Raw genomic sequence first — 24,052 nt, 5'->3', positions numbered from 1 at the left:
CTTTCTGAAAGCCCCTCCTATTTGTGTCACCAATCGCTCATTTAATAAGAAGCCTCAAATTACACATGTCCAGTGTAGTGGACACACACACGTTAAAGCAGCAATCGGTTCTGTTGCACTCGGGTTGGGCTGCCATGGCCAGAGTCAGCGGGATGGCAACTGGCAACACAATTTGGTGTCTATGACTAAGACAGTCCGCACTGTCCAGTTCAGACGAGAGAGCTTCAAAAAGATCATGGAAAACTGGCATTGAAAGGTAATCAGAAGCCCACTGGCATTTCTGTGCCGGGTTAGCAATGCAGAAAATAGTGGGAATTGCTTGCTGCCCTGGGTCAGGGGACCCACCCAGAAAGATGCTGATGCGGCACCATGGCACAGCCTGCATGCTGTCACCCCGGCCTATAGTCTCTGCCAACTCTGTTGGCATGGGTGAGGCTGGTGTCGCCCAAGGCCTGGCACGCAGCACGTATTAGTGAGTAGTGAAGAGGCGAGGTGGAGGGTGTGGGAGCCCAGGGGGGCGGGGAAGGGCAGGGAAGGGGGATGGTCTCTTACAGGAGGACCTGCCACTCTTAGAGGAGGATGCACGCACGGTGCTGTGAGCCGAGGGATCAGTCCGTGCCCTTGTTAGCGTATAGGAAGGGTGGCAAGAGGAAAGGTGCGGCAGGTTGGGAGGACCTGGGTGAGCAGCATTGGGGAGGAGGGAGCTGGAGGAAGCCAGGGGCGCAGAGGTCCACGCACAGAGGGAAACAGAGTCAGCTCATGGGAGGGGCAGGTGAGGTGCACAGAGGAAGGCAGGAAACACAGAGCAGCAGTGACCTCAAGGAGCCAGAGGGAGAAGGGGGTACAACCGAGGGCCTGCAGGCTGCCCCTCCTCCTATCCCACCGTCATCATCCACTGCCAGGTGTGCTGGCAGTCACGGGTCACAAACACTTCCATATATAGACACCAGCAGAGCCATCTCAGAGCCATAGAGGATGCGTCTCAGGATACTTGGAGGCTCTTGACCTCATACTTATAAGCATGCAGACAACACAGCAGGCTCAGAAAGGCGTCCATTCTCCCAAGCCACAGAGCCAGGCGGGGGTGACACCCAGCCATTGCCACACAAGCTCACCCACCTCCCTCGTTCACTGAGCACCTTCACTATCGCCCTTGATCTTCATGCCCTGGAGGTAAGACCGAGAATCAATTTTATTAATAGAGCCTCCATCTCCATTCTTGCCGATGGACGAGGAGACCGAGGGTCAGAGAGGATACGTGACCTGTCTGAAGCCAGGCGGCAGCAGTATTACATCTGGGACTCCAAGGGCCTCCCCTATAGCATGCACATGCTTTCTCCCCACCGTGGTCTGATTTCTATTTGAAAACCAGTGAGGGGAACCGAAAGCAAACATGGGAACATTTGGGGTTTTTTGGATAAAGCACAGACAGACAGAGAGACACATCACCCATTCATTCCTATGTGAACTCTGTGACATCAGCTCTAGTCGCCAAGGTGTGCCAGCTTTCTAAGTATTTCACCACCATTAACACAATGTCCCAGCTTCCCCCTCCCGCTTCCCCCACACTTTACCGCTAATGGTTGAGGCGGCTGATGTCAACATCCTCACAAAGAGGTAATTTTCTAGAAGGTTGTAACTGATTTTCTAGAAGAATGGTTTCGGCAGCTTGACTCACAACTGCCCACAACGAAGAGCAACCCTAATGCCCTGCATTCGCTTGCTGCATGGGCAATGACCGACCATGCCGCCCAGCCGGTGGTGGGCTTTTCACCCAGTGATGGGAGGAGGGCGCTGAACAAAGGGCAACGACAGGTCTGAAGTGCACGTGGCCGAGTGAACGGAGTGACTGGAACAGCGACAAATTACACCAGGACAGCAGCTATGGAGAGAGTAGGAAGGTCTATTGTTTTGCAAGACAAGAGTGAGGGGTTAGGTAGGGCTGGGGCTGCCAGAGAAGTCCAGGCCCAAGAAGGTGTGAGGGGCCAGGGCAAGGGTGGGACTCACGTCCACAATTGGTTTGGGTACCCTCTGCTGAAATGCAGAAACGAGGGCAAGGAGAAAGCTATGCCCCCACCCAGGGAACGGATCCAAAGCCAGTGAGAGAAGCAGCAGACAAGTGGGGCTGGCAGACATGAGCCGTGCAAACAGGTCCCAAGGCTACTGTCTGCTGCCAGCCGGCTCTGTCTGAGAGCCGGGGGACGAGCCAGGGCAGCGTGGCAGGGGGCCAGAGCCCACAGAGAAGGAGAAACCAGCAAGAACTTCTCCATGGGCTTGAAGAACACTTGGGAGAGCCAGGACTCCCCATAGGCCATCAGGAGGCATTTGATCTCTGTGTAAACCCCTTCCCTGGTCCTGAATCATCAAAATGCTTGTACATCACAGAGAAGGTCTCAGTCAGGAAGGGTGTGTGTGTGTGTGTGTGTGTGTGTGTGTGTGTGTGTGTGTGTGTGTGTGTGTGAAAAATTAAGCAGCCAATGCTGAGCTCCTAAGCCGGAAGGTGCAGAAGAGAGGGACGTTTTAGGAACTGGGAAGTAATTAAGATGGAAAGTTAGCAAGAACAGAAGCCAGAGAAAGTCAAAGGTCACCATGAGACCTTGAGCGCCTAGGAATTTTAGGCAGGGAGCCAGTCCTCCTTCTAAGGTCCAGATACTTGGTTGGCATCTTGCTTAGAGACAAAGCTGGGGTTAGGGTTGCCCATCTCCGACACAGCCTCGGAAACACTTGGCATAACCGTGTGATGCAAAGAGAATCCCAGTCGGGGTACCCAGGAGCTGGCTTCTCCGTGGATTTTGAAGCCGATGAAATAGCACCTGGATGACCCTGGGAGCTAGGAGTTAATTAGGAACCCCAAGTCCATGGCTCTTTATGACAGACTGAAAACTGTGGTAGTTTTGAGTGGCTTATATAACAGTGGGACCCCCATGCCTAAGTCCTTAGGACCCCCATGCCCAGGCAAGCTGCTCAGAATGGGTAAGGGTCTGGAAGGAAGGTGGCCTCTGGATTTTTCCTTCATATGTGCTTATCACCGGATTCCAGGAATAGAATCCACTGATCTGTGCAAACAGGGACTGGGCAACTAACTCTGCAGGGGTCACCCTTGGTTCTAGGCCTGCAAACTTCCTTGGTCACTGAATAGACAGCGTTAGCCTAAGAAAGAAAAGGAAGGGGGAGATCAATGGCCGGCTCCAGGGCACTCAAAGGAAAGCCAGAGGTGAAAGCACCTCTGAGAGTGATGCCCAGGGGGAGGGAGCAGGCTTCTAGGGGGTCAGTCTCCATGGTGGACTCAAGCCCTCAGAGCTGAAAGGATCATCTGGCCCCCTGCGTGTGAGTCCAGGTGCAGCAACAAGCTTTTCTAGTTCTTGTTCTTCCTCAAGATATGAGTGGGAATTACAAGACTGCCTGCTGCTATGGGTACCTGGCTACCCTACAGGTGGCTCGAACCAGGTCCCAAAGCCGTCAAGACAGAAAGGGCAGGGCTCTGACCATAGGACCTTTCCACTGGCTCACCCTGGTCATCACCACGTGTGCCCCTCTAGGGGGTGGGACTAGTTGGTTCCATTATCATTCAGTCATACACAGTCCAATGAGGCTACCAGACAGGAAGTGGTGGTGCTCAGCTCCACAGCCAATCAGGGCCCTTGGTGTCCACCGGAGAGAGTACCTGTCTCAGTGTGCAGTCACTGCCTTCCCAGGAGGAAGAGTAGGGATAATTTGTACAGGTCTGCTCTGGAAGGAGTGCATATCACTTCAATCCACCTCCATCTGACCCAACCTGGATGCAGGAGGCTGAGAAATGTGACCTTCCAGGCTAACAACGAGTCTCCCTCACAGGAGTCGCCCTTGGGTGCCCAGGTTCCGCAAGTGCCTGACTTTTTCTTCCAATGAGCACCCGATGAAAATATCAGGCCAGTAACAGCACATTTCCCCTTTCAGTAGATGGAGAAACTGAGGCTCAGGGTCTTGTAAAAGTCAACCAGAGTCAAGAGTCAACGCCAGTGCTGCCTGCTACTAAGGAGCATTCTCTGTCCAGCTCAGCTTCTCTCCCAGAGAAGAGTATCCTCACTGGCTCCTGGATGAGACCCAGCCAATTGAAATCCTGGGCCCCCAGGGTGCCCAGCAGCACCCCACTCACACCCATGGGAGGCAGTCCAGAAGCAAGTCCAGAGCCCCTTCTTGTAAATGGTAAATGCAGACCAGTGTTCCCCTCCTGGAGAACAGAAGCATTAGCTGCCTGCTCCAGCCCACACCCCAGGCTGTGTTCCATCTGAAAGAAACATTCCCCACTGACCAGGATGTAAGCTAGTCACATCTGCCCCTGGATACACACATAAAGCCACAGGCACGCTGCCCTGATTAATGACAGAGAGCTGCCTGGCATGAGCGCATTTCATTTTCAGAGAGCTGAAAAATCCTAGCCCCCTTTTCTACCCAATCCAGGAGAGCATGAGCAAGGAAACCGTAAGGAGAGTACCAGCACCACAACCCGGACCCAGTGAAGCAGTCCCACCTGCCCAGGTGTGCCCAGATTGTGCAGAAAGGCCTCGTTTGCTTTCCATAGGATTTGGGGGGATCATTCTATTGCCTAAAGGAGGCAAAAGATAAATTTGAGGCTCACCTATAGCCTCTAAGACACACTGCTCTCTTTGGACAGAAAGGGAAGTTGAGGCCGACCAAACCCACAGGGCTGAGTAGCAGATGGGAGGCTCCATCCCTTGAGCTCAGCCTTCATTCACTAGGATTCTCACTTGCCTGGAGCTGAAGGGTAGCCCTTTCTGGGCAGTGACACTCAGAGGTGTGTAAAACAAGGCAATGTGGGCTTGAGGCATGGAATCATCAGCACGAGACTTTTATCCCAAAACCCAACTGCCAACCCGAGCGCTATCGAGCTGGCTCCTGGTAATTGCTCTGGTTTTATTTGCCTAGTCATAACTTTATTGGAATCACTGCTTTTGAGATGGAAATGGCCTTGCTCCACCTCAACTCTAGGGGCCTTTGGCTGCCTTGGCAGGGGCACTGACCACAGTGGACATTCTGGGCGAGTCCCGAGCCCCAGGACAGCGCCTGTGACCAGACTATGGACTCAGAGTCGTCACCTGTGAGTCTTACCGAAAGGACCAGCTCTTCAGGGCACTAGCACACTGATCTTGTCCTTGCCTGGCTCTTGTGCCCTCAGAGTCCCTCTTCCCTTAAGACTCATGTCCTAACCATGACACCAGGCCCTGCCTGAGGGTAGAGAGCTTCTCTCCTGGAATGGGATTCCAGGTTGTCACATCGAGCCACACTCTGCCTGAGCTTCCTTCATTCCCAATCCACAGCCAAGACCACCGCCATGTCCCAAGAGCACCCCATGTTGTCTGTCCTCATGTCTGGTTACAGAATTCGCAGGCTCGTCATCAGTGAATACTGTGGTTGCGACGTTTAAGAACAGCTTTTATAAAGGCAGCATCTGATAACAAACAATGAGGACCAGCCCGCTTTCAGGATGCACAGGCCCCAAGTCTTTAAACCCTGCATCAGCGGGCGAAGGAACAAAGCATCCTCCCATCTGTTTGCAGGTAGGCACAGTAGCTTTGGCTCAGAAGGTTAAGCTTGGGGGTGTTGATAACTTTTCTTGATCCAACTGGTACTAACTAGGATCCTACTAGATAACATAACAAATAAGCCCCAAGGTACAGTAGCTTAGCACAGTAACAGTTGATTACTGCCGAAGCAATAGGTGTTCTTAGCAGGGAATGTCCTTCTTCAAGGTAATTCCGGCACCCAGGCTTAGTCAATTGGTTGACTCTACCATTTCCTCTTATCATGTGTGCTTGTATTAAGGCTTCGGGCAATCCTACAGGACAGAGTAGAACTGTGCCAGATGGTGTCCCAGGCCGTAACTGTGACAGAGAAGATTGTCAGATCATTCTCCCAGATAGTCCCTGGGCGAGTTCCCACCACCGACCCGCTGAGCACTTGGTCATTGCACCACCGTTCCCCTTTGCCACCTCCTTCACATTCCGTCAGGCAAAGAGGGAAAGGGGAGAATGACTCGCTACTTGGCAAACACTTCTGCTCCCGTTGCTTTGACTAACCCCATGCCCCTGCAGGTGGGGAAATGTGGGGCTGCGTTAGGCAGCTGCTTGCTGGTGACAACTCTACTCAATCGAGGGGAAGGTGCACCTTGGGTGACTAGTCAACCTCATGAACTTCACACTTAGTAAGAGGATGCCAAGGATCCTTCCACTGAATCCACATGATCCCTGGTGACAAAGTGGTTAATTAAGGGCTTGACCATCTATCCAGAGGTCAGCGAGTCAAACCCACCAGTGTCTCCACAGGAGAATGAGGTGGCAGGCTGATTCCACTCAGATTCACAACCTTGGAAACCTGAAGAGACAGAGATACTCTGTCCTACAGGGTCGTAATGAGTTGGAATCCACTCAACGGCCATGGCTTTGCTTGGGAAGCGAGCGCGAAGAGAATTTGACGGAAGCTGAGAGAGGAGAGACCCAGGATCACAAGTTAGAGCAAAACAGAAGTGTCTATTTCTCTAGACAAGCAGGCTGGGACTCAGAAAGGCCAAATCATTGCTACGCCTTCTCCCTCCTCCATTTCATGGCTCACCTGGCCAGAGGCCCACAGGAGCACAGACGTGCACGAGAGCATCAGGCAAAACATACCTCCCCATGCAGGGGGTCTGGGCCCAGGTTCCTCAATGGTGGCCATGTGGCCTTGGGACATTTCTGTTGTGAGGTCTATACCACGCAGGGCCTGATCTTGAGCACTACCCCTGACCTCTACCCCTTAGTTGCCAGCGGTCGCCTCCCTGATTGCGACCATCTGAAACCATTCTAGACATAGCAAATGCCCCCAGGAGGGGGAAGCATAATCCGATTCAGCTGAGAACCTCTCGTCTGGGCATTGGCTGCAGGGTTGTGGGTGATGAGGGGACAGAAGCAATGGCAGAGAGAGTCCCTGTGGAATCTGGTGGCTACAGTTCCAAACAGTTTAAGCCCAGAACTCAGGTCAGAACAATGGTCTTTGCTGTTCTGAAAAATTCTAAATGTTTCTGGGTTAAATAAAAGCATACCTGTGAATTCCATTTTTTCATGCACTTTTTGAAGCACCCATGTATCGAAGAAAGCATTAGGGAACATTAGTGCAAGCAGGGTCAGAAAGGAGTCTCATTTGCGGGAGGAAGAGGACAGGCTACAGATTAGGCGAACGACTCGGCTGGATAATAAGACTTCCGCATTCTCATCTGAGAAACAGGACCACAATGAAGGCTCAAAGCAGTAACACGTGAAAATAGCTCATGTGATGTTCGGCATGCCATCAACGGTGCCCAAGGGCAAGCAAAGAGCCCCTTCCTTACCCAAGATATTTCTTCCATTTGTACACAGGAGGGGAATAGTCCAAGTGAATGTGGATTTAATGCAATTGCCATTTGATTTAATTTCTAAATGTGCTAAAAAAGTGTTAATGCAACACATCAGTATGCAGCTGAGGAAGTAGTCAAAATAATTCAAAGAAACCAATACTTGTCAGGTTTTATTTATCCACATTTACACTTTAAAAAAAAGAAGCCGGTCTTTGTGCCCATATACAATACAATATACATAGATCTGTATCCAGCTCTCCCCCCTACACACACATATGTTCAAGCAAAGTTTCCCACTTCCATCTGTCGCTTTTCTCTTCCCATGAAAAGCTAGCAAAGATGTTATCGAAGAGGGAGTCAGTCAGGGCTCTGTTTGGGCAGCTGGCAAACGTGGTGATGGTGGAGATTGACGAAGACAAGAATCAACAGAAGGATGGCTCTTTGTTTCCAAAATAGTGTCCTCATCCAAGACCCTCCCCCAAACCCAGAGAAGTTGGGTTGATCTCGGCTATTTAAGAAGAAACAAACTACCTATATACTCGAGTATAAGCCGACCCGAAATTTTCAAACTAAAATTTTGGGTCGGCTTATACTCAAGTATCTTTGTTAACTTTCCTCATTCACACAGGTGGGGTAGTATTACTGGTCATTGAGTGGGCCCCCAACTCCCAGTGACTCCATGTACCACATGCAGTCCAGTGTTGCTTGGTTCAGAGCCATTCTCATGCCTATAGCTTTGCGGGTGTGCCTTCTAATGTAGGGGTGCAGCTTCCAGCACGACAGTCAACCATCCTCTGTGCGGGCCCACAGTTTTCATCAAGTGACTTCTGGAAGTGAATCGCCAGGCCTTTCGTTCCTAGTCCTAGTCTAGAAGCATCCTTGTAGGTTGCCCATTATGGGTGAGCCTGATAGTATTTGAAATACCAGTGGTATAGCTTCTAGCAAGCTGCCACACACAGTAGGACAAACATGGTGAATCACGACCCCTGATTTGAAATTATGTGGTCTTGCCAATAATGGTCATGGGGGGGGGGAGGGGAAGAAGGCAAGGCCATCCGCTAATAAAACGTATGATCTAAGAAAACCCATAAACAGGGATTTTCTTCCGATAGAGTGTGGAATTGGCAGGGAAGCTGGGGATGCTGAAACATCTCTGCTGTGACAAAGCCTCTTCCGGGAAGGCCAAGGTCAGGCATGAGAGAGGGGGATGGGTGACCTAAGCTGACATTGACAGCACTAGACGTTCAGATTTCGGTGAGCTGGCAGACTCGAGTAGACAAGTTTCTGGGGGCAAGTGTGAGGTTCACTATGAGTCGAGCTGGCCCTTGACAGCTACTGCAGAAGGCTCCGGAGTCTGAACATGCACCATTCTAGGGAGCAGAAAAAGGCTCGATTAATCAGTCAGCTTTGTCAGATTGAATGAGACTTCCAAAGTTGCCACCAAGGCAGGATAAAGGAAGGCCATATGGAAAAACAGGGAATTACAAAGGTAGTGGCCCCAAAACTAGGAAGAAGAGGAGGAAGAAGACTTTTAGCAACACATCCTTATCCTATATACTTGTGTACAACCCGAGTCTCTCAGCGCATTTTTTATGCAGTTTTCATGGTAAAATTAGGTGCCTCAGCTGATATTCGGGTTGGCTTATACTCAACTATACACGATATATGGAAAGATAAAAAACAAGGCATAAAGGAGCCAGATCTTCCTTGTGGAAAGAGGAACACAAGGAGCCAGAATGCAGAGACCGCACAGAACTTCAGCTACGGCTCTGGAAGGACTTAGACATGATGCACTGTGTATACCAATCTCTTAAGCAGCTTGTTGTTACCTGCTATTGAGTCAGTTCCCACGCACAATGACCCCTCCATACAACATAACAACACACTGCTCCACACTGCGTGATCCTCACAATCATTACTGTTTGCGCCCATTGTGCAGCCACTGTGCTGACCCACCACATGGAGGGTCTTCGTTTTTGCTGACTCTCATTTTATCCAGCACTGCCCGTATCTCCATGGACTGGTCCCTCCTGAAAACAAGCCCGATGCAATGATACCGTCTGCCACCCGCACAGGTTGATTCATTCTCCTGGCTGTGCTTGGTCTACTTAATATTCTTTGTCAATACTATAATTCCATGGTTGGTTGCTTGCTTAGTGTTGGTTCCTTCGTGGTTGTTTGCAGTCATTAAGTCTATTCCAACTTCTAGAACTTTACATACAACAGAGCAAGGCAGTTCCCAGCCCTGCATCAGCCTCGCAGTCAGTGCGATGTCTGAGACCATTGCTGCAACACTGTGTCACCACGAACAATGCTGTTGTTCTGAGACTGGTCTCTCCTGACAATATGGTCAAAGTACATGAGACGACGTCTCACCATCCTGGCTTCTAAGGGGCATTCCTGTGGTGCTTCTTGTGGCAGTCCACATGGCTTCAATGTTCATCACCAACACCGTGATACAAGTGCACCGATTCTTCCTCGGTCTTTATTGTACACTGCCTAACTTTCACTCACAAACGAGGTAGCTGAAAATATCATGGTTTGGGGTGTCAGGCACACCTTACTCCTCAGAGTGACAACCTCGCTCTTCAACTCGGTCTTGTGCAGCACATCTACCCAGTGCCCTGCTGCCCTTGCTTTTCTTTGGACTGCTAGTTCCATGAGCACTGACCGTGGATGCCAGCAAAATCTTTAACAACTTAGATCTTTTCTCAGCTTATCTTGATGTTGTCTATTGGTCCATTGGATTTGCTGTGCATTGTGTTGAAATCCATACTGAAGAAAGTTCCTTAGCATCTTCTGTTTACCAGGTACGGTCAGAAATCTTGTGGTCAGCAGAAAGTAAGACCTAAAGAGGCTCTAGGAGCCCTTGTGGTGTTACTGGGTTACAGGCTGGACTACCAAAGTCAGTAGTTCAAAATCACTGGCCGCTCCTTGAGAAGATGTGACTTTCTACAGCCTGAAAGGCAAGCAGTCTCAGAAACCCACCGATCCATTTGATTCTGTCCTGCAGGGTTGTCATGAGTCAGAATCACCCTGATGGCAGTGAGTTTGGGTTTTCATAAACCCTTTGCTTTCAGGGGATTGACTTCTGTATGTAAGAGTGAGTTAACCAAAGCAATACAAAGCCCAATGCCATCGATTCAGAGTTACAAGGGGGAGTGGTAGAAAGTAGAAGTAGGGGGTGAGTGTAATGTTCGATAAGGTTTTAGAGAATTGGTGTCTGAGCAGAGAGCACAGACCGAAAGAATGCCAGGCAAGGACTGATGACTCTAAAGGGCCTGGGGTCGGAACCAGCTTGGTGCGGTTCAAGGAAGAACAAATGGATCCATGTGGCCAGAGAAGCGAGAGGGCAAATATTGGGAGAGGAAGAGAGACAGGAACCAGGAATGGGTCAGATCACATGGTGCTTTCCTTGCCTGGTTACTCTGAGAGTAACGGGCACTGTGGGAGGATTTCAAGGAGAGCAAAGGTATGGCTTAACTTCTTTTCTGTGTAGCCCAGGCAGCTATACAGAGAACAGACCTCCTGGGACGAGAGTGGAGGTGGGAGGATGTGAAATAGTCCTTAGGGGCTCATTTAGGGCAAGCAATGACAAAGGTTGGCCCTTGGAGAAAATCCATCCCACTGACGATTTCTGTAAATGAAAGTTGCCTCAGTGCACAACCACACTCATTTGTTACATACTGTGATGGCTTTCCAGATGCAACAGCAGAGCTAAATGGCCAAAACAGAGATGGAATGGTCCACAATTCACGGGGAACCAACACCATACACTTCATAATCTTGAGTTCTCTAAGACGCGGGCTGAGCCTTCCATGATACTCAGCTGCCTGGCCCTTCCCGGGAAGTATGTCAACTCCTCGACCAAGGTTAGAGTCGTGGAGGATGATGGGGCTCTAAGAGGATTAGCAGTGGGGTTCATGGTGCAGCCAGAGTCTACTCCAGGTACTTTTACCCTAAACCTGTTCTCTGACCATTGAGCTCCACAACCTTTCACTCTGCCCTCCAAAGGCTGACGGGTAACAGGAGTGGACACACTGGAGTCTAGTTCTGACTGCAGTGGCCCAGTGGCTGCCCAGTCTGAGCTGGAATTGATGCAACAAGCAAGGGGTATGGTTTTCGTTTGGTTTAACATCACCAAGGCCATCGTTCTTTTCAAGGGTAAGATGGTACAGGGAGGGCCTGACAAACTAGATGGCTAAGCCATTATTGCATAATTTAGGTGGCCCAAGTCTTCTTGCTAGGCTGTGAGTTTATCACGCGACTTGACACATGGCTGGGGCTCAATAAACCTTAATTAAACAAGTAAATAGGGGAATGAGTCAGCTACTCCAGACATTCCATCTTTAAGCCAATGGCTGTGAACTCGGCCATCAGCAGGAATCATTCCACGGACATAGACGGATCAAGCTAGGACCGCAGTCAAGTGTGGCCCATCCCTCAAGCAAAGCGTCCACACGAGCCTGCCACTGTCAGCTCAGAATGAAAACTCAGTGCAACCAAACCTTATACCATGCAACAGCCTTAAATGTTAGCATAAAACATTTTTAAAAACTGCACAACACATAATGATTTTTTTCAATTAATTGAACAACGGTCTACAGTTGACTACCTCTATCCCATTTGAAAGGGTGGAGACTTTCAAGTGAACTAGATTGGAATTCACCCCGAGTGCTGCAGCATATCAGGTCAGGATGAGGGGAAACGGACAATGTTGTTGGGCAATATTTAATAGTAAAAAAAATAGGATTTTTTTTATCATCTCGGATAAAATTTGATGGGTGCCTTGGCAGTGCTCTGGACCAGGTTTAGGTAGCTGGTTACAAAGTTGGTGCACCAGCCAGAGCAGCAGCTCTGGGGGAGAAAGACGAGCCTGTCTGGCTGCTCTTGGGAAGATTCTCAGTCTTGGAGACCCTGCACGGGATGGTTATGGGTTGGAATCCTTCAGAAGGCAGTGGGCTCAAGAATTGTCGAGTCAATTCTAACTCTTCGCAGTCATGTAAAGTACAATAACACTGCCCCATGGGTATATTTTGAAGGAGCCATGTGGCCTGCTGGGCTGTGCACTGAGGCGGTAACCACAAGGTCAGCAGTTCAAAGCTATTAACTGCTTATCAGGAGAAAGATGAGGCTCTTTATTCTCATAAAGACTTACAGTCCTGGAAAACCCAAGGGGACAGTTATACTCGGTTCTGTGGGGTCACTAGGAGTCAGAAACGGCTCAGGAACAGAAAGCTCCTGTGTACAACTTTGAAGGACGTCGAGTTCCCCTATAGAGCGGCTGGTGGGTCTGAACCTCTGATCTTCTGGCTAGCCATTGGCTACTTAATCATCATGCCATCAGGGCTCCTTACTAAGACACATGCATATGTCATTTCCCTCCAGCAGGGCCCGTTAGTTGTCTTTATTCTACAGATGGGAACACCGAGGCCTAGATTGTACATGATTTGCCTGAAATCAGCCTGGCAGCTGGAGTCAGAAACGAGATTGAACTCACTTGTGTTTAGATTCTAAACTCCTACTCCCGACCCTACACCAAGCTGTTGCTGATACAACATCTAAGAAACCACATCCCTAAACTCAGAACATCGGCGGTGCCAGTGTTTTGATGCCTTCTGGCACTGAGGCCCACATCACTAAAAGTAAGTGCATGTTAAACGGTGGTGAGAAAACCCAATTTAAAAGTCACTCTCCCCCACAACCACGTTAGGGGAGCACCCGTTTTCATCGAGTCTGCATCGACACAGAGCTTCTGTCGACGACTCCCGTGTCCTTGGGTGAAGCCCAAACACCTGGAAAGTGAAGCCATTAGGAAGTTCAGACACAGAAGCGAGCCCAGGTCTGCTTGTGTGCACTGGACCAGAACGGGCAGGTGGAGGGGCCGGGTTGTCAATTGAGCGAAGCCTCAATTACAGAGTAATCTAATGTATACCCAGGTACATTATCGCAACTCAATAAACAGCTCTTTAGAATTAATTCCAATTTGCTTTCCTCTCAGCCCGGGTGCCGGCCCTGAGAATTTGATATTACCTACACTCAAATTAGGTGGCTCTTTCTGAAGCACTGAGCCTCACCATCCCAGGAGGGCCCACGAGCCAAAAGCCAGGCAGCCGTGAGCGCATCTGCTCAGGGAGAGGGATGGAGACCCAGCCAGGGCCTCCTCTCCGCATCACCATGTGCGCTGCAGCCACTGAAGAGGCTGCCCAAGCCGGCTAGGAGGGCCTGTGATCTCCTCACCCCAGTATGGATAAACCTCTCAACCCTGCCAGGTGGGTGGCGGGCTCATTGGCTCAGGTGATCGAGGACAAGCAGAACCAGCTCCTTCTCTCTGTCCCCAGAATAATGATTGAGCTCCCTGACGGATGCGTGGCGAACATCGGAGGGGACCTCGGGAAATTCTGACCTCGCATAAGCCGTTACCCCAGAGGCCCAAAACCCACATGTTGACAGCAAACTTTCATACCCTCCCCTCTTTTCCTTTTGCGCAAGGAGCCATGAGTGTGCCAAGGGCTGAAGCACCGAGTGAGGCTCCCCTGAACAAAGAATGAGGCCGACTGCGCTCATCAACAACAATAGTCTTGGAAACCCTTCACAGATCACAGAGTCGGGTTTGGTGGCTTTGATTTTCTTTGGTTCAAGAACCCCGGTGGTGCTATGGGTTAAACATTTGGGCTGCTAACCCCAAGGGTGGTGGTTCAAATCCACCAGGCATTCTGCAAGAGAAAGATGAGGCTGTCTGTTCCCAGAGTTACACTGGCTTAGAGATCTGAGAGCTGTGAGATACCCCTTCACCACAGAAATGACAATGAAGTTCACAAACGAAGAGAATAAATGCTGGAGGGGGTGTGGGGGAGATTGGAAGCCTCAGGGTGGGTTGGTGGGACGCTGGCCAAGGCAGCCACCGTGGACAAGCAGGATGGCACTGTCTCAAACAACTGGGAATAGAACACCAAAGGCCCAGTCCTCGCACTACCAGGAGTGTACAAGATAAAGAACATGGCAGGAGAAGACAGACGCACGGTCATGTTCGTCTCCCAACACTGATCACCATGGCAATGTTGGGAAATACCCTGAATGACCATCAGTGGAGGGGGTGGGGTGGGGTGGAAAAATAAATCTGGTACGGACACACAATGGAATACTACGTGTCAGAGAAGTTAGTCAGGCACAAAAGGACAAATATCTTAGGAGACCATTAGTAAAAAACCCAGAATCCAGAAAAGATTTTCAGACCCAAAGAAACAGAGTGTGATGGTCACGAGGGATGGGAGGGAAGAGGAAGCAATCGGCTGGAGGGCAGAGCGATGTGAACTTGGGTACCGGAAACAATATCCCAAAGGGAGGGAAGGTGGGAGGAGAAGGGGTGGACCAGGATGAGACCTTGGGAGGTTGGAGAAACTGTTGAATGCAAGCTGAATGAAGAAATGATGATCCGATATGTAAATGTCCACTTAATTCACAATACAATGTTTGAAAATAACAACAAAAAACAATGGTTAGGGCATAGAAACCCCCAGGGGCAGGTCTTACATCATGTCTCCAGGGCCATATACACACAGTTAAATTACATCAGCATCATGGTCAGAAGTCCTGCCTCCACCCACATCGGTCACCTCTTGAACAAACCCTTGGAGAGCTCCCATGTCAGGCAAAACCTCCCACATGCCCAGAATTGCCCTCTGCAGTAGGCAGCCCTGCCATCTTCCTTTCCAGGGAAGGGAGACAAGCCATGTGGAGCTTCCGGTCACACTCAGGGCTGCATGGATGGGGTAGATGGGCCGGGATTTAGACTGGGGTGTCCCAGACCTACAGTTATCTGTTAATGAAGTAGAGCCACGTGAGAAAACACCTGGAGAAAATTGCCCAGGGATGGGCCTTCCATTCCATGAGGCCCTCAAGGCCCATTGGCGGCTTCCAGCTCCTCAGCCCACACCAGCCTGTGGCGTGGCATGTCAGACAGAGCTCAGGAAGAGGAAACGCAGCCCTAAGCCCCCCACCTCAGGCAAGCCTGTTGCCCTGGAGAATCTTGCTTTGTTTGTTTCTTCAGATCCTCTCGTCTCTGAAGAAAGAAAAAGATTAATATTTTCCCCTCATATTTTTTTTTCCAAGAACAAACATTTCAGTATTAAAGTACTTAGGCTCCTGGCTCACCCAAGGCAAGAAGGCCTCCAGAGCTGTGAGTCATTCTTCAGAACAAAGTTTTCCCAAGTGTTTTGGTTTGCCTGCAAGTGGGCTCCAGGCCACCCACTCCAAGGCGACAGGCTTCCTGTAGGTCGCCTCATTTCCTTGTTTGGCTTGGATAACCCCAGTTCTTGAGGAATAAGAGTTGGGAGGACACATCCCATTCACCAGGTACATTTCGGAGAGGTGGAAGGAATGCACACTGGAAGGCTACTAACACAGCAGCCTGACCCGCTGGGCAGGCTCATTGGGTCCCAACTCATGACATCGTGAAGCCAGGGGCCAACCAGGCCACATCCTCAGCCCTGCCCATGTTTGTTTCTCAGCCTGACTGTGCCTGCTCTGCCAGCCATGAAATGAGGGAAATAAAACCAAAGAGCAGAGCTGCAATTAGGAATAAATGAGATGACATATGTGAAGGGACTCTATATCCAAGGCTCCCAGGCTTCTAGTTACTACCAACTGAATGCAAATAGGAAAGATGCTCTAGGTGGGACAAAAGGCATGTTAAAAAAAAGCTGTTATCCTCTGGATGAACTTCAGCAAAGGAGAACATGGGACCAGATGATGGGAGGTTCATGCTAAAAATGAGACAGGAAGAGGAGTACTCGGAACTAATTTTGAATTTCAGTTCTGACTGAAGGAAGTGATACAACTGGAGGGGCGGGAGGGTGTGTGGAGGAAGTAGAAAGAGCAGGAACAGGGCTCGCTGCACAGATTCTAAGCACCAAGTGCCTCTACTTCCATTCCAGTACCCGAGGCCACCAGGAAAGAGAGATGGCGAGGGACCCAGAAGGGACAGCTCAGGAAATTACCTATTGAGTACCTGAAAAGCCATTTTGTCGCACACATCCATCTTCTGAAACCAGCGAGCAAACATATGAGCCTGACGTGATCAAACTGATGGCTTCTTTCATGTATTAATGGCACTTAATATAAATGATTTTAAAGAGGAGTTCTTTTTTTCCCCTCTCCACCCCCCCCCCCGCCCCCCGCCCAACAACAGCCTAATTTTTTGGTCCTCAGCTATGAGCGAAGGTGATGCGGCGAGGGGATGCATTCTGGCAAAATCCTGTGCTTCACCCGCTCATTCGTCATTCAAGTATTTTGAGGGGAGACTTTATGCAATAACTGATGCAAAAGCAGCCACCAGCAGCAGCAGTTCCACGGCTTGGCATTCTCCATGTCCAGGAGGATGCTCTCCTCATTTGGCATCGACCTAAAAGACCAGGTCCCCACCCTCACAGCCTTACATTATGCTTCCATGGAAAGCACACCGACCATCCCAATGGAAGCAAAACACATGTACCATGTAAACTGAGATAGCAGATTTTGACTTGTGGCAATTCGTATGCAAAAGAGGGCGCATGGCAATTTGCTAGCAAGTGAAGGTCAGCTGGAGAGACGGGGCAGTCCCAACAGAGGATGGCCAGATGACATTGAAGCAGAGAGCTACAGTATGATGATGGATACTCGGCTGTGTGAGTATCTGAGTCAGGATAACCCAGGAGAGAGGATCCTGGAGTGGACCTCAGGTGCAAGTCAGGCTACTTGGGACTAGGAAAGTGATGCCAAGGACCTCACACCCATCCTGACCCTCACACCAAGGAAACCCTCTCCAGGGGTCAGCGCTGTTTTCATGTCCAAGCACACCAGGTAGCATTTGACATGCGGCATCATCTGCACACTATGAATGGGTTCATTCTTCCATTCATAAGTTGATCCTCTCTGAAAATAGCTGAACCCAGCACTGGCGAAACTGGGCCATCCATTCATTGCTATTATCAATGCAAATTGGCAAGGGGATTTTGTTCTGGTTGGTTGGTTGGTTGGTTGGTTGGTTGGTTGGTTGGTTGGCTGGCTGGGGTTTGTAGGTGTGTCTTTTTCTTATGTTTTTACAAAAGCAATATTGCAACACAAAGAAGTCATCAAGATGCTCACATCCCTTGGCTCACTCACTCACTCAGCCCCCAGGGGACTTCCCTGAAGGAGAGGAGAGAGTCTGGTTCCAAAGAATACAAATGTTCTCTGGTTGAAGAAGGACTCACCATTCAAGGGTTAACTGTTGTACAATGCTGGGGATAGGGGTGGGGTGGGGGGACACAAACACCTGGAGTGCCAGAAGGACTTCAAATGAGCAATTCACAAGAAATAAAATAACTCGCAGGCTAAACGAGTGTATAACCACTACTTGGGATCATTGAAATCACCCACAGTTCAAAATCAAATCCAGCGCTCCCCTAGCTGCAACAAGGAGCCACTTCCACGGAAAGCACACCAACCAGCCCTCCAGGCACACAGGCCACGGAAAGTGGGAAACCTGAATCAGGGTCAGTGGGGTGGGGATTATTTCCCAAATCTTCCTTAGACCATGTGTTTTCAATTAAAACTCCCTCTTCACTATAGGCGTCTCTGAACACCGCAATAAACCCAGCCCACGGCCCATGAAGGATTCCCACTCGTGGCCACCCTGCAGGACAGAGTCGAATTAGCCTCTGTGGGTTTTCCAAGGCTGTCCCTCCTGACAGAAGCATCGCCACTGGAGCCCTGACCACCGGCCTTCCAGTTCACAGCAGAGCACTTGACCACGATGCCTCCAGAGCTCCAAGTGCAGCCGCAATAAACCCAAACTCACTGCCACGGAGTCAATGCCGACTCGGAGCGGGCCGGGCCGGGCCAGGGCAGAACTGCTCCTGGGAGTTTCTGATGCTGTTAACTCTTTACCAGAATAGAAAGCCCTGTTTGACTCCCGCAGTTACCTGGCAGTTTTGAACTGCTAACCTTATGGACTAAAGCCCAGCTCAGAACCACTACACCACCAGGGCTCCTTAAACAACACAACATACAATGCTGTAAGGTTTCTCTTCACATCGAAAATCCATCCCAAATTAGAGCGCTTGAGTTAAGTTCAACACAATTTTCACCTATAGCTCCTATAGGAGCCACTTTGTAGAATAAAATAGGACAAGATCGTACAGTAGCCTTTTGTTCTATTCTTTGGAAGGCGGCTCATCCTACTGAGTGGGAGATGGTCTCAGAGATAAGTCGTGAGCCTGCCTTCTGCCAGCGGATGGCTCTGGCAGGATGCATGGCTGGGCTGGCCCAGCAACACCAGCCGCAGGCTTGGGGGACACTCACCTTTCACGATCAGCTCCGCATAGTTGGACACACCGGAACCCCCATCAGAGCGGATCACACAGCGGTACTTGCTGACGCTACGCTGGGCAGTGTCCGCCACGCTGACCGTAGCTGAGAAGCGCCTGTGGTTGACCACGCGGGTGACCATCAGAGCCGTGTCCCTGCCGTTCCACTGCTGCAGGAGAGAGAGGAGAGGAGAAATCACCACCAGCTCCTGGGTGACCCCTGCTAGTAGGCCACAGCCACCCTTAGTTCCCTGAGTGCCATGGAGGGAAGCCCGACTCACAGTAACCTATGTACCATCGTTCAAAATACGGGAGGTCCTGCATCGGCTTCATGGTCACTGAAAATGCCTGAGCCCAGGACTTTCCACAAATGCTGATAAGAGGTTTCCACAGCTGCTTTTGCTAATGTGCTGATTCAAGAACAGGCTTTGCTTATCTTACCTACCTTATATAGACTGACATTAACAAAAGAAGGGGAAAGTGGGGGGCACTTAATGGAACCGATGGTTTGGGGGGGGGCGAATGAAAGAGGAAGATGGGAGAAAGGGAGAGGGGAGCCAACAAACCCAGAGAAAAGGGAATAGCAAGAGATGTAAAATTGATGGTGAGCCGGATGTAGAACACCTGGTGGGGCTTGATCAAGTGCAGTGTAGCTGAGAAGAATTACGGAGAGCCTAATGGAGTCAGACATGATAGTGGGACAGGAGGAAAGTAAAAGGAGAGGAAAGAATGACGGGGCAAAGGACATGTATAGAGGTCTAAATACAGGCATGCACATTTGTAAATATATTAATATATAACAATAGGGATATAGGTCTATGCACATATGTTTATAGGCTATGTATCAAGGTAGCAGACAGGCATTGGGACTCCACTCAAGTCCTCCCTCAATGCAAGAACCCTTTGTTCTAAAAGCCTGGCATTCTGTGATGCTCACCTTCCAGACATGATTGCTGAAGAAAAAATGCGTGCATAAGAAAATGTGATGAAGAAAGTTGATGGTGCCTAGCTATTAGAAGATATAGTGTCTGGGGTCTTAAAAGCTTGAAGTTAAACAATCAGCCATCTAGTAGGGAAGCAAGCAGGCCCAAATGAAAGAAGTACACCAGCCTGTGTGATCATGAGGTGTTGACGGGATCAGGTGTTAGGTATTAGGAGACCCCAAACAAGCAATCATATCGATGCAAACAAAGGGTATGCGGAGACCCACATCTGTAGACAATTGGGCATCCCCTCACAGATGGTTTATAAGGCAGGGACAAGCTAACCAGGGTGCACTACAGCATGATGAAGCACACAACATGTCTCTAGTTCTGTAATGCTTCCTCCCCTACCAATTATCATGATGCCACTTCTACCCTACCTTACAAATCCAGGTAGACAGGAGCATGTACACTGGTATAGATAAGAGCTCTTGACTCCCAGAATCCAGGACAGTCAAACCACTCAGGAACTATAATAGGAGTAGTGATACCATGAGATTAGGGGAAAGGGGGAAGTGGGGGGCAGAAAGAGGGAACCAATTGCAATGATCATTGTATAACCACTCCCCACTGGCCCCCAGGGGAACGGACAACAGAAATGTGGGTGAAAGGAGATAGCAGTCAGTGTCAGATATGAAAATAAAAATTCATAACTTATCGAGGGACAATAAGGGTGGGAGGGTGGGGAAAAGAGGAGCTGATTGATACCAAAGGCTAAAATAGAAAGAAAATACTTTGTTTTGGTCACAAGGTGAAGCCTTCCTGAACTCCACGCTGAGCCAGCATTTGGGGGTGCACACACTCCCTTAAACTCCTCCCCCTCCCATATTCCTTCATCTTCTAAGCAGAGTCCACAGTATTTCCCAAATTCACACCCAGCTCCTTATGAGGACATGGGCAAGACAGCTCCCAAGCCCTCGGCCTCCCTTCCCAAAGCCAGGGGAAGCCCCTCGCAGGCTGTGCCCAGCACAGGGCCGCTCCTAGCCCCATTGGGAGGGCAACCTGGGGCTTTGCAGCATCCTTTCCCCTTGGCTAGAAATACCCATCTCCTTGAAGATACAGCTCCTCCAAGAAAAGATTAAAAACCACCACCACAAATGTTAGCTGGGATGTGGAAAAGCCGGGGCCCCCTCGGTTGTTTGCAGGCAAGGGTCACGGTGTTTGTAGGCATGGAACACGGTACAACCACCCAGGGGTGAACAGCATGGTGGCTCCGCCAAAGTCTCATTGTGGAGCCAGGGCTTCAAAGCCATCCATTCTGCTTCTAGCCCTGGAGGAGCATTGGCATTTCCACTACCCTTTACATGCTGTGTCCTAATCTACACTGTCGCAAGATCCCCTGTGTCGTTTGGTCGATCCCCAGATACTGATTCTTCTAACTTTGGTTAAAATGTAGATCGTGATCCTGTGTGGAAATGCAAGTGGGGTGGAAATGCAAATTCTCAGCGGGGCTTCAAACCAGAACAAACTAGTTCAGAGAAGCTCTGCCTAGAACGACCACTCTAACCCAACTACTGACTGCCATCAAGGCCATGTTGACTCATAGTGACCCGCCAGGACCCAGGGAAGGTGCCCCTGTGGATTTCTGAGTGTGGGAATCTTTGGGAGAGAGGAAACACTCCCCTTCTCCCATTGAGCTGCTGCTGGGTTGGAACTGCTGACCTTGTGGGTCCAAAGTCCAATACACGATACCACCAAGGTGCCTGAGAACTACCACTGCTGGAGACCTGCAAGCAGGGACGCACACACGTGTACATCAGCATTCACGGCAGCACTATCCACAAGATCCAAAGATGGAGACGGTCCACATGTCCCTCATGAAGCGGGTAGATCAGTAAACAGTGGCGCGGACACGAGGTGCGGTATCAGCCCTCCAGAGAAAGGGAGTCTCGATTCATGCTACATAAAGGGATGAGCCCTGGGAGAACTGAGCTGAGTGCAGGAGTGCAAAAGGACACGTCCTTCTACGTGAAACATCCCAGAGAGAAGCCTCAGGTCATCGGTGGCTCTCAAGGAGGGAGCATGGGTAGCCCTTGTGTCGGAAGCGATGGGTATCTGTTTAAATAAATGAACCGAGGCTCAACTCACGCGTCTCTCTGGTGAAGTTATCAACTATCACCCGCCAATGGTGGCCTAGAGGATTACCCACTGGGCTGATCACCTCAAGGTTCAAAGCTTGAACCAACTAGCTGCACCAAGAGCCAAAGATAAGGCCTCCCGCCCCTGTAAAGATCTACAGGCTCTAGAGAGCCTAGGTTCTCCAAGGTGGCTGATCATTGGAAGCTCCTGGGGAATCTGATGACACTACGGATCCCTGGGCTCCTGACCCTAGAGACTGGTTACAAATGGAGCTCCGCGCTCAGTGCTTTCAACAGATCCCCATGTGATTTCCATAAACATCAGGGAAGTTTGGGAGCGTAACCTAAGTTCCAGGGGCCACTGAGCTGGTAATTTTGGTGACGGGGTCGACAGTGCACTTCAAGAGAGAGGCGGGGAAGAAAGATGAAGACTGAGGGCAGAGCAAGCCATTCGGAGGTTTGATCCGTTATTGAAAGTGCTGGAGGCAAAAAAGTGATGCTCTGATATGTAAACCCGCATCTAATTCACAGTTTTGTTTGTTTGTTTGTTTACAGCCTCAGGAACCCATAGGAGCCATTCTACTCTGTCCTATCAATTGGCTAAGAGTTGAAATAACTCAATGGCCAAGAACAGAGTTTTCTAATCACCTACCAGTGCCTCCTATGGGATACAGATGTCCTTGTCTGCTTCCATAAAGCTGTGTAGTCTGGGAACCCCAAAGAAGCCATTCTACCCAGTTCCATAGGGGCACTTCTGCCTCAGAATTGACTTCATACCAGTCAGTATGTGGCCAGGCAGCACCATGGTCAAGTGCCCACCGATGAACAGAAAGATTGGAGGTTTGGACCAACCAGCTGCTACCCAGGGAACAATGTGGCTGTCTGCTTCCATGCAGATGACAGTCGGGGAACCCCGGGGCAGTCTGTCCTGTGGGGTCACTGTGAGTGGGGCTCCACTTGACTTGCCAGCAACAGGTCTGCGGCACGACCTGAGCCAGGTAGGTTACGTAACCCTCCTTGGTAAGCCTCACGACCCTGTTTGAAATGTGCGTGAATGCTGCTCTTTTCAGACGAATTCAAATGCCACCTCTGGCTTGTTGGGAATTTTCTTCTAGCTCCAAAAGTATTTTTGTTTTGTTTTTGTTTTACAGAAGTATACCCTTCCTTTGAAATGTTACAAGGTTTTCTGAAGTGGAGCTCTCTTCTGCCCCTGATTCTATGGACCAACTGAATACACACATGGTGCTTCAATGTGGCCTCCTTTGAAGCAGATGCAGATACATGGATGGCATGTGAGTTCTTAGGGGAAAGGTGTGGAAGGACCAGGCAAGCAAAGAGGCTCGGCAGACATGGAGTCAAAACCAGGGGCCAGTGTTTGCCCCGTCCCACAGCAGATCCCATGGTGGGGGCTCCCACTGACCAAGGGACTGCTCTTTTGGACTTTGGGGAACTTCATGGTCACAGTTTGGGGACAGCTATTCCTATCTGGCAGATGGTAGTGTTCCAGAGTGAGGGGACACAGGAGCCTTCAGCAACCAGTGCCCTTGGGGCTTGGGTTTAGGATACTAATTTGTACAGGGGATCTGTCAAGGGTGCCAATGACATTCGTTCAATCCCACCAAAAATCCAAATTCACTGCCATCGAGTTAATGCTGACTCAGAGTGACCCTACAGGACAGGGTAGACCTGCCCCTGATGGTTTCTGAGAGTATAACTCTTGACAGGCATAAAAAGCCCGGTCTTTCAACCCAGGATTTCACCATATCTGTTTCCTCCTTTGTGGTTGGTTGTCACAGAGTTGGTGTGGACTCAAGGCAACCATGTGCTCAAAGGAACAAAACACTCTCCGGCTCTGGGTCATTCCCTGGGATCAGTGATGGAAGAGACTGTGGGCCTGGGCCATCCCCATGATCAATTCCAAACCAGACTCATGTCTAGGGGGTTCTCCACTGGCTGTTTTTCCAGAAGTAGAGGCCACTCTTCCTAGTCTGTCTTAGTCTGGAAGTACCTCTGAATCCAGTTGCACATGATAGTAGCAGAGAGGACACTGGAGTTGGGTGGTGGTTGTGTATGAGGCAAAAAGGTTAGGAACTGGGAGGCGTCTCCCATACGGAAGGGGAGACTTCTGCTGAAGCACTGCTGCTTACTTCCAGAGTGTCTCCCACCTGAGGCCTCCTGAAATCCGGGGCACTGCTTATTCAAGACGCTTATACATCTGCCTTGGCTTCTGGAGGAGCTCTGCAGAGACTGGAGGCCTCGTGATGCTGCTGTGAACCCAACCCCAAACTCAGAGCCACC

The 24,052-nt window shown here is 50.1% G+C and overlaps 1 protein-coding gene across 1 annotated transcript in view; it reads right to left on the bottom strand.

Annotated features, from left to right (window-relative positions):
- Nucleotides 1-24,052, bottom strand: part of PTPRT (protein tyrosine phosphatase receptor type T) — an 890,723-nt gene that overhangs the window by 712,751 nt on the left and 153,920 nt on the right. Inside the window, exon 6 of the mRNA XM_075527730.1 lies at nt 18,689-18,863. Coding sequence (XP_075383845.1) covers nt 18,689-18,863 — 175 coding nt within the window. The remainder of the gene's footprint in view (nt 1-18,688; nt 18,864-24,052) is intronic.

Source organism: Tenrec ecaudatus, chromosome 12, assembly GCF_050624435.1.
Source record: "Tenrec ecaudatus isolate mTenEca1 chromosome 12, mTenEca1.hap1, whole genome shotgun sequence".
Lineage (NCBI taxonomy): Eukaryota > Metazoa > Chordata > Mammalia > Afrosoricida > Tenrecidae > Tenrec > Tenrec ecaudatus.
The sequence above is the reverse complement of the archived record's forward strand: the minus strand, read 5'-3'. Positions and strand labels throughout refer to the sequence as shown.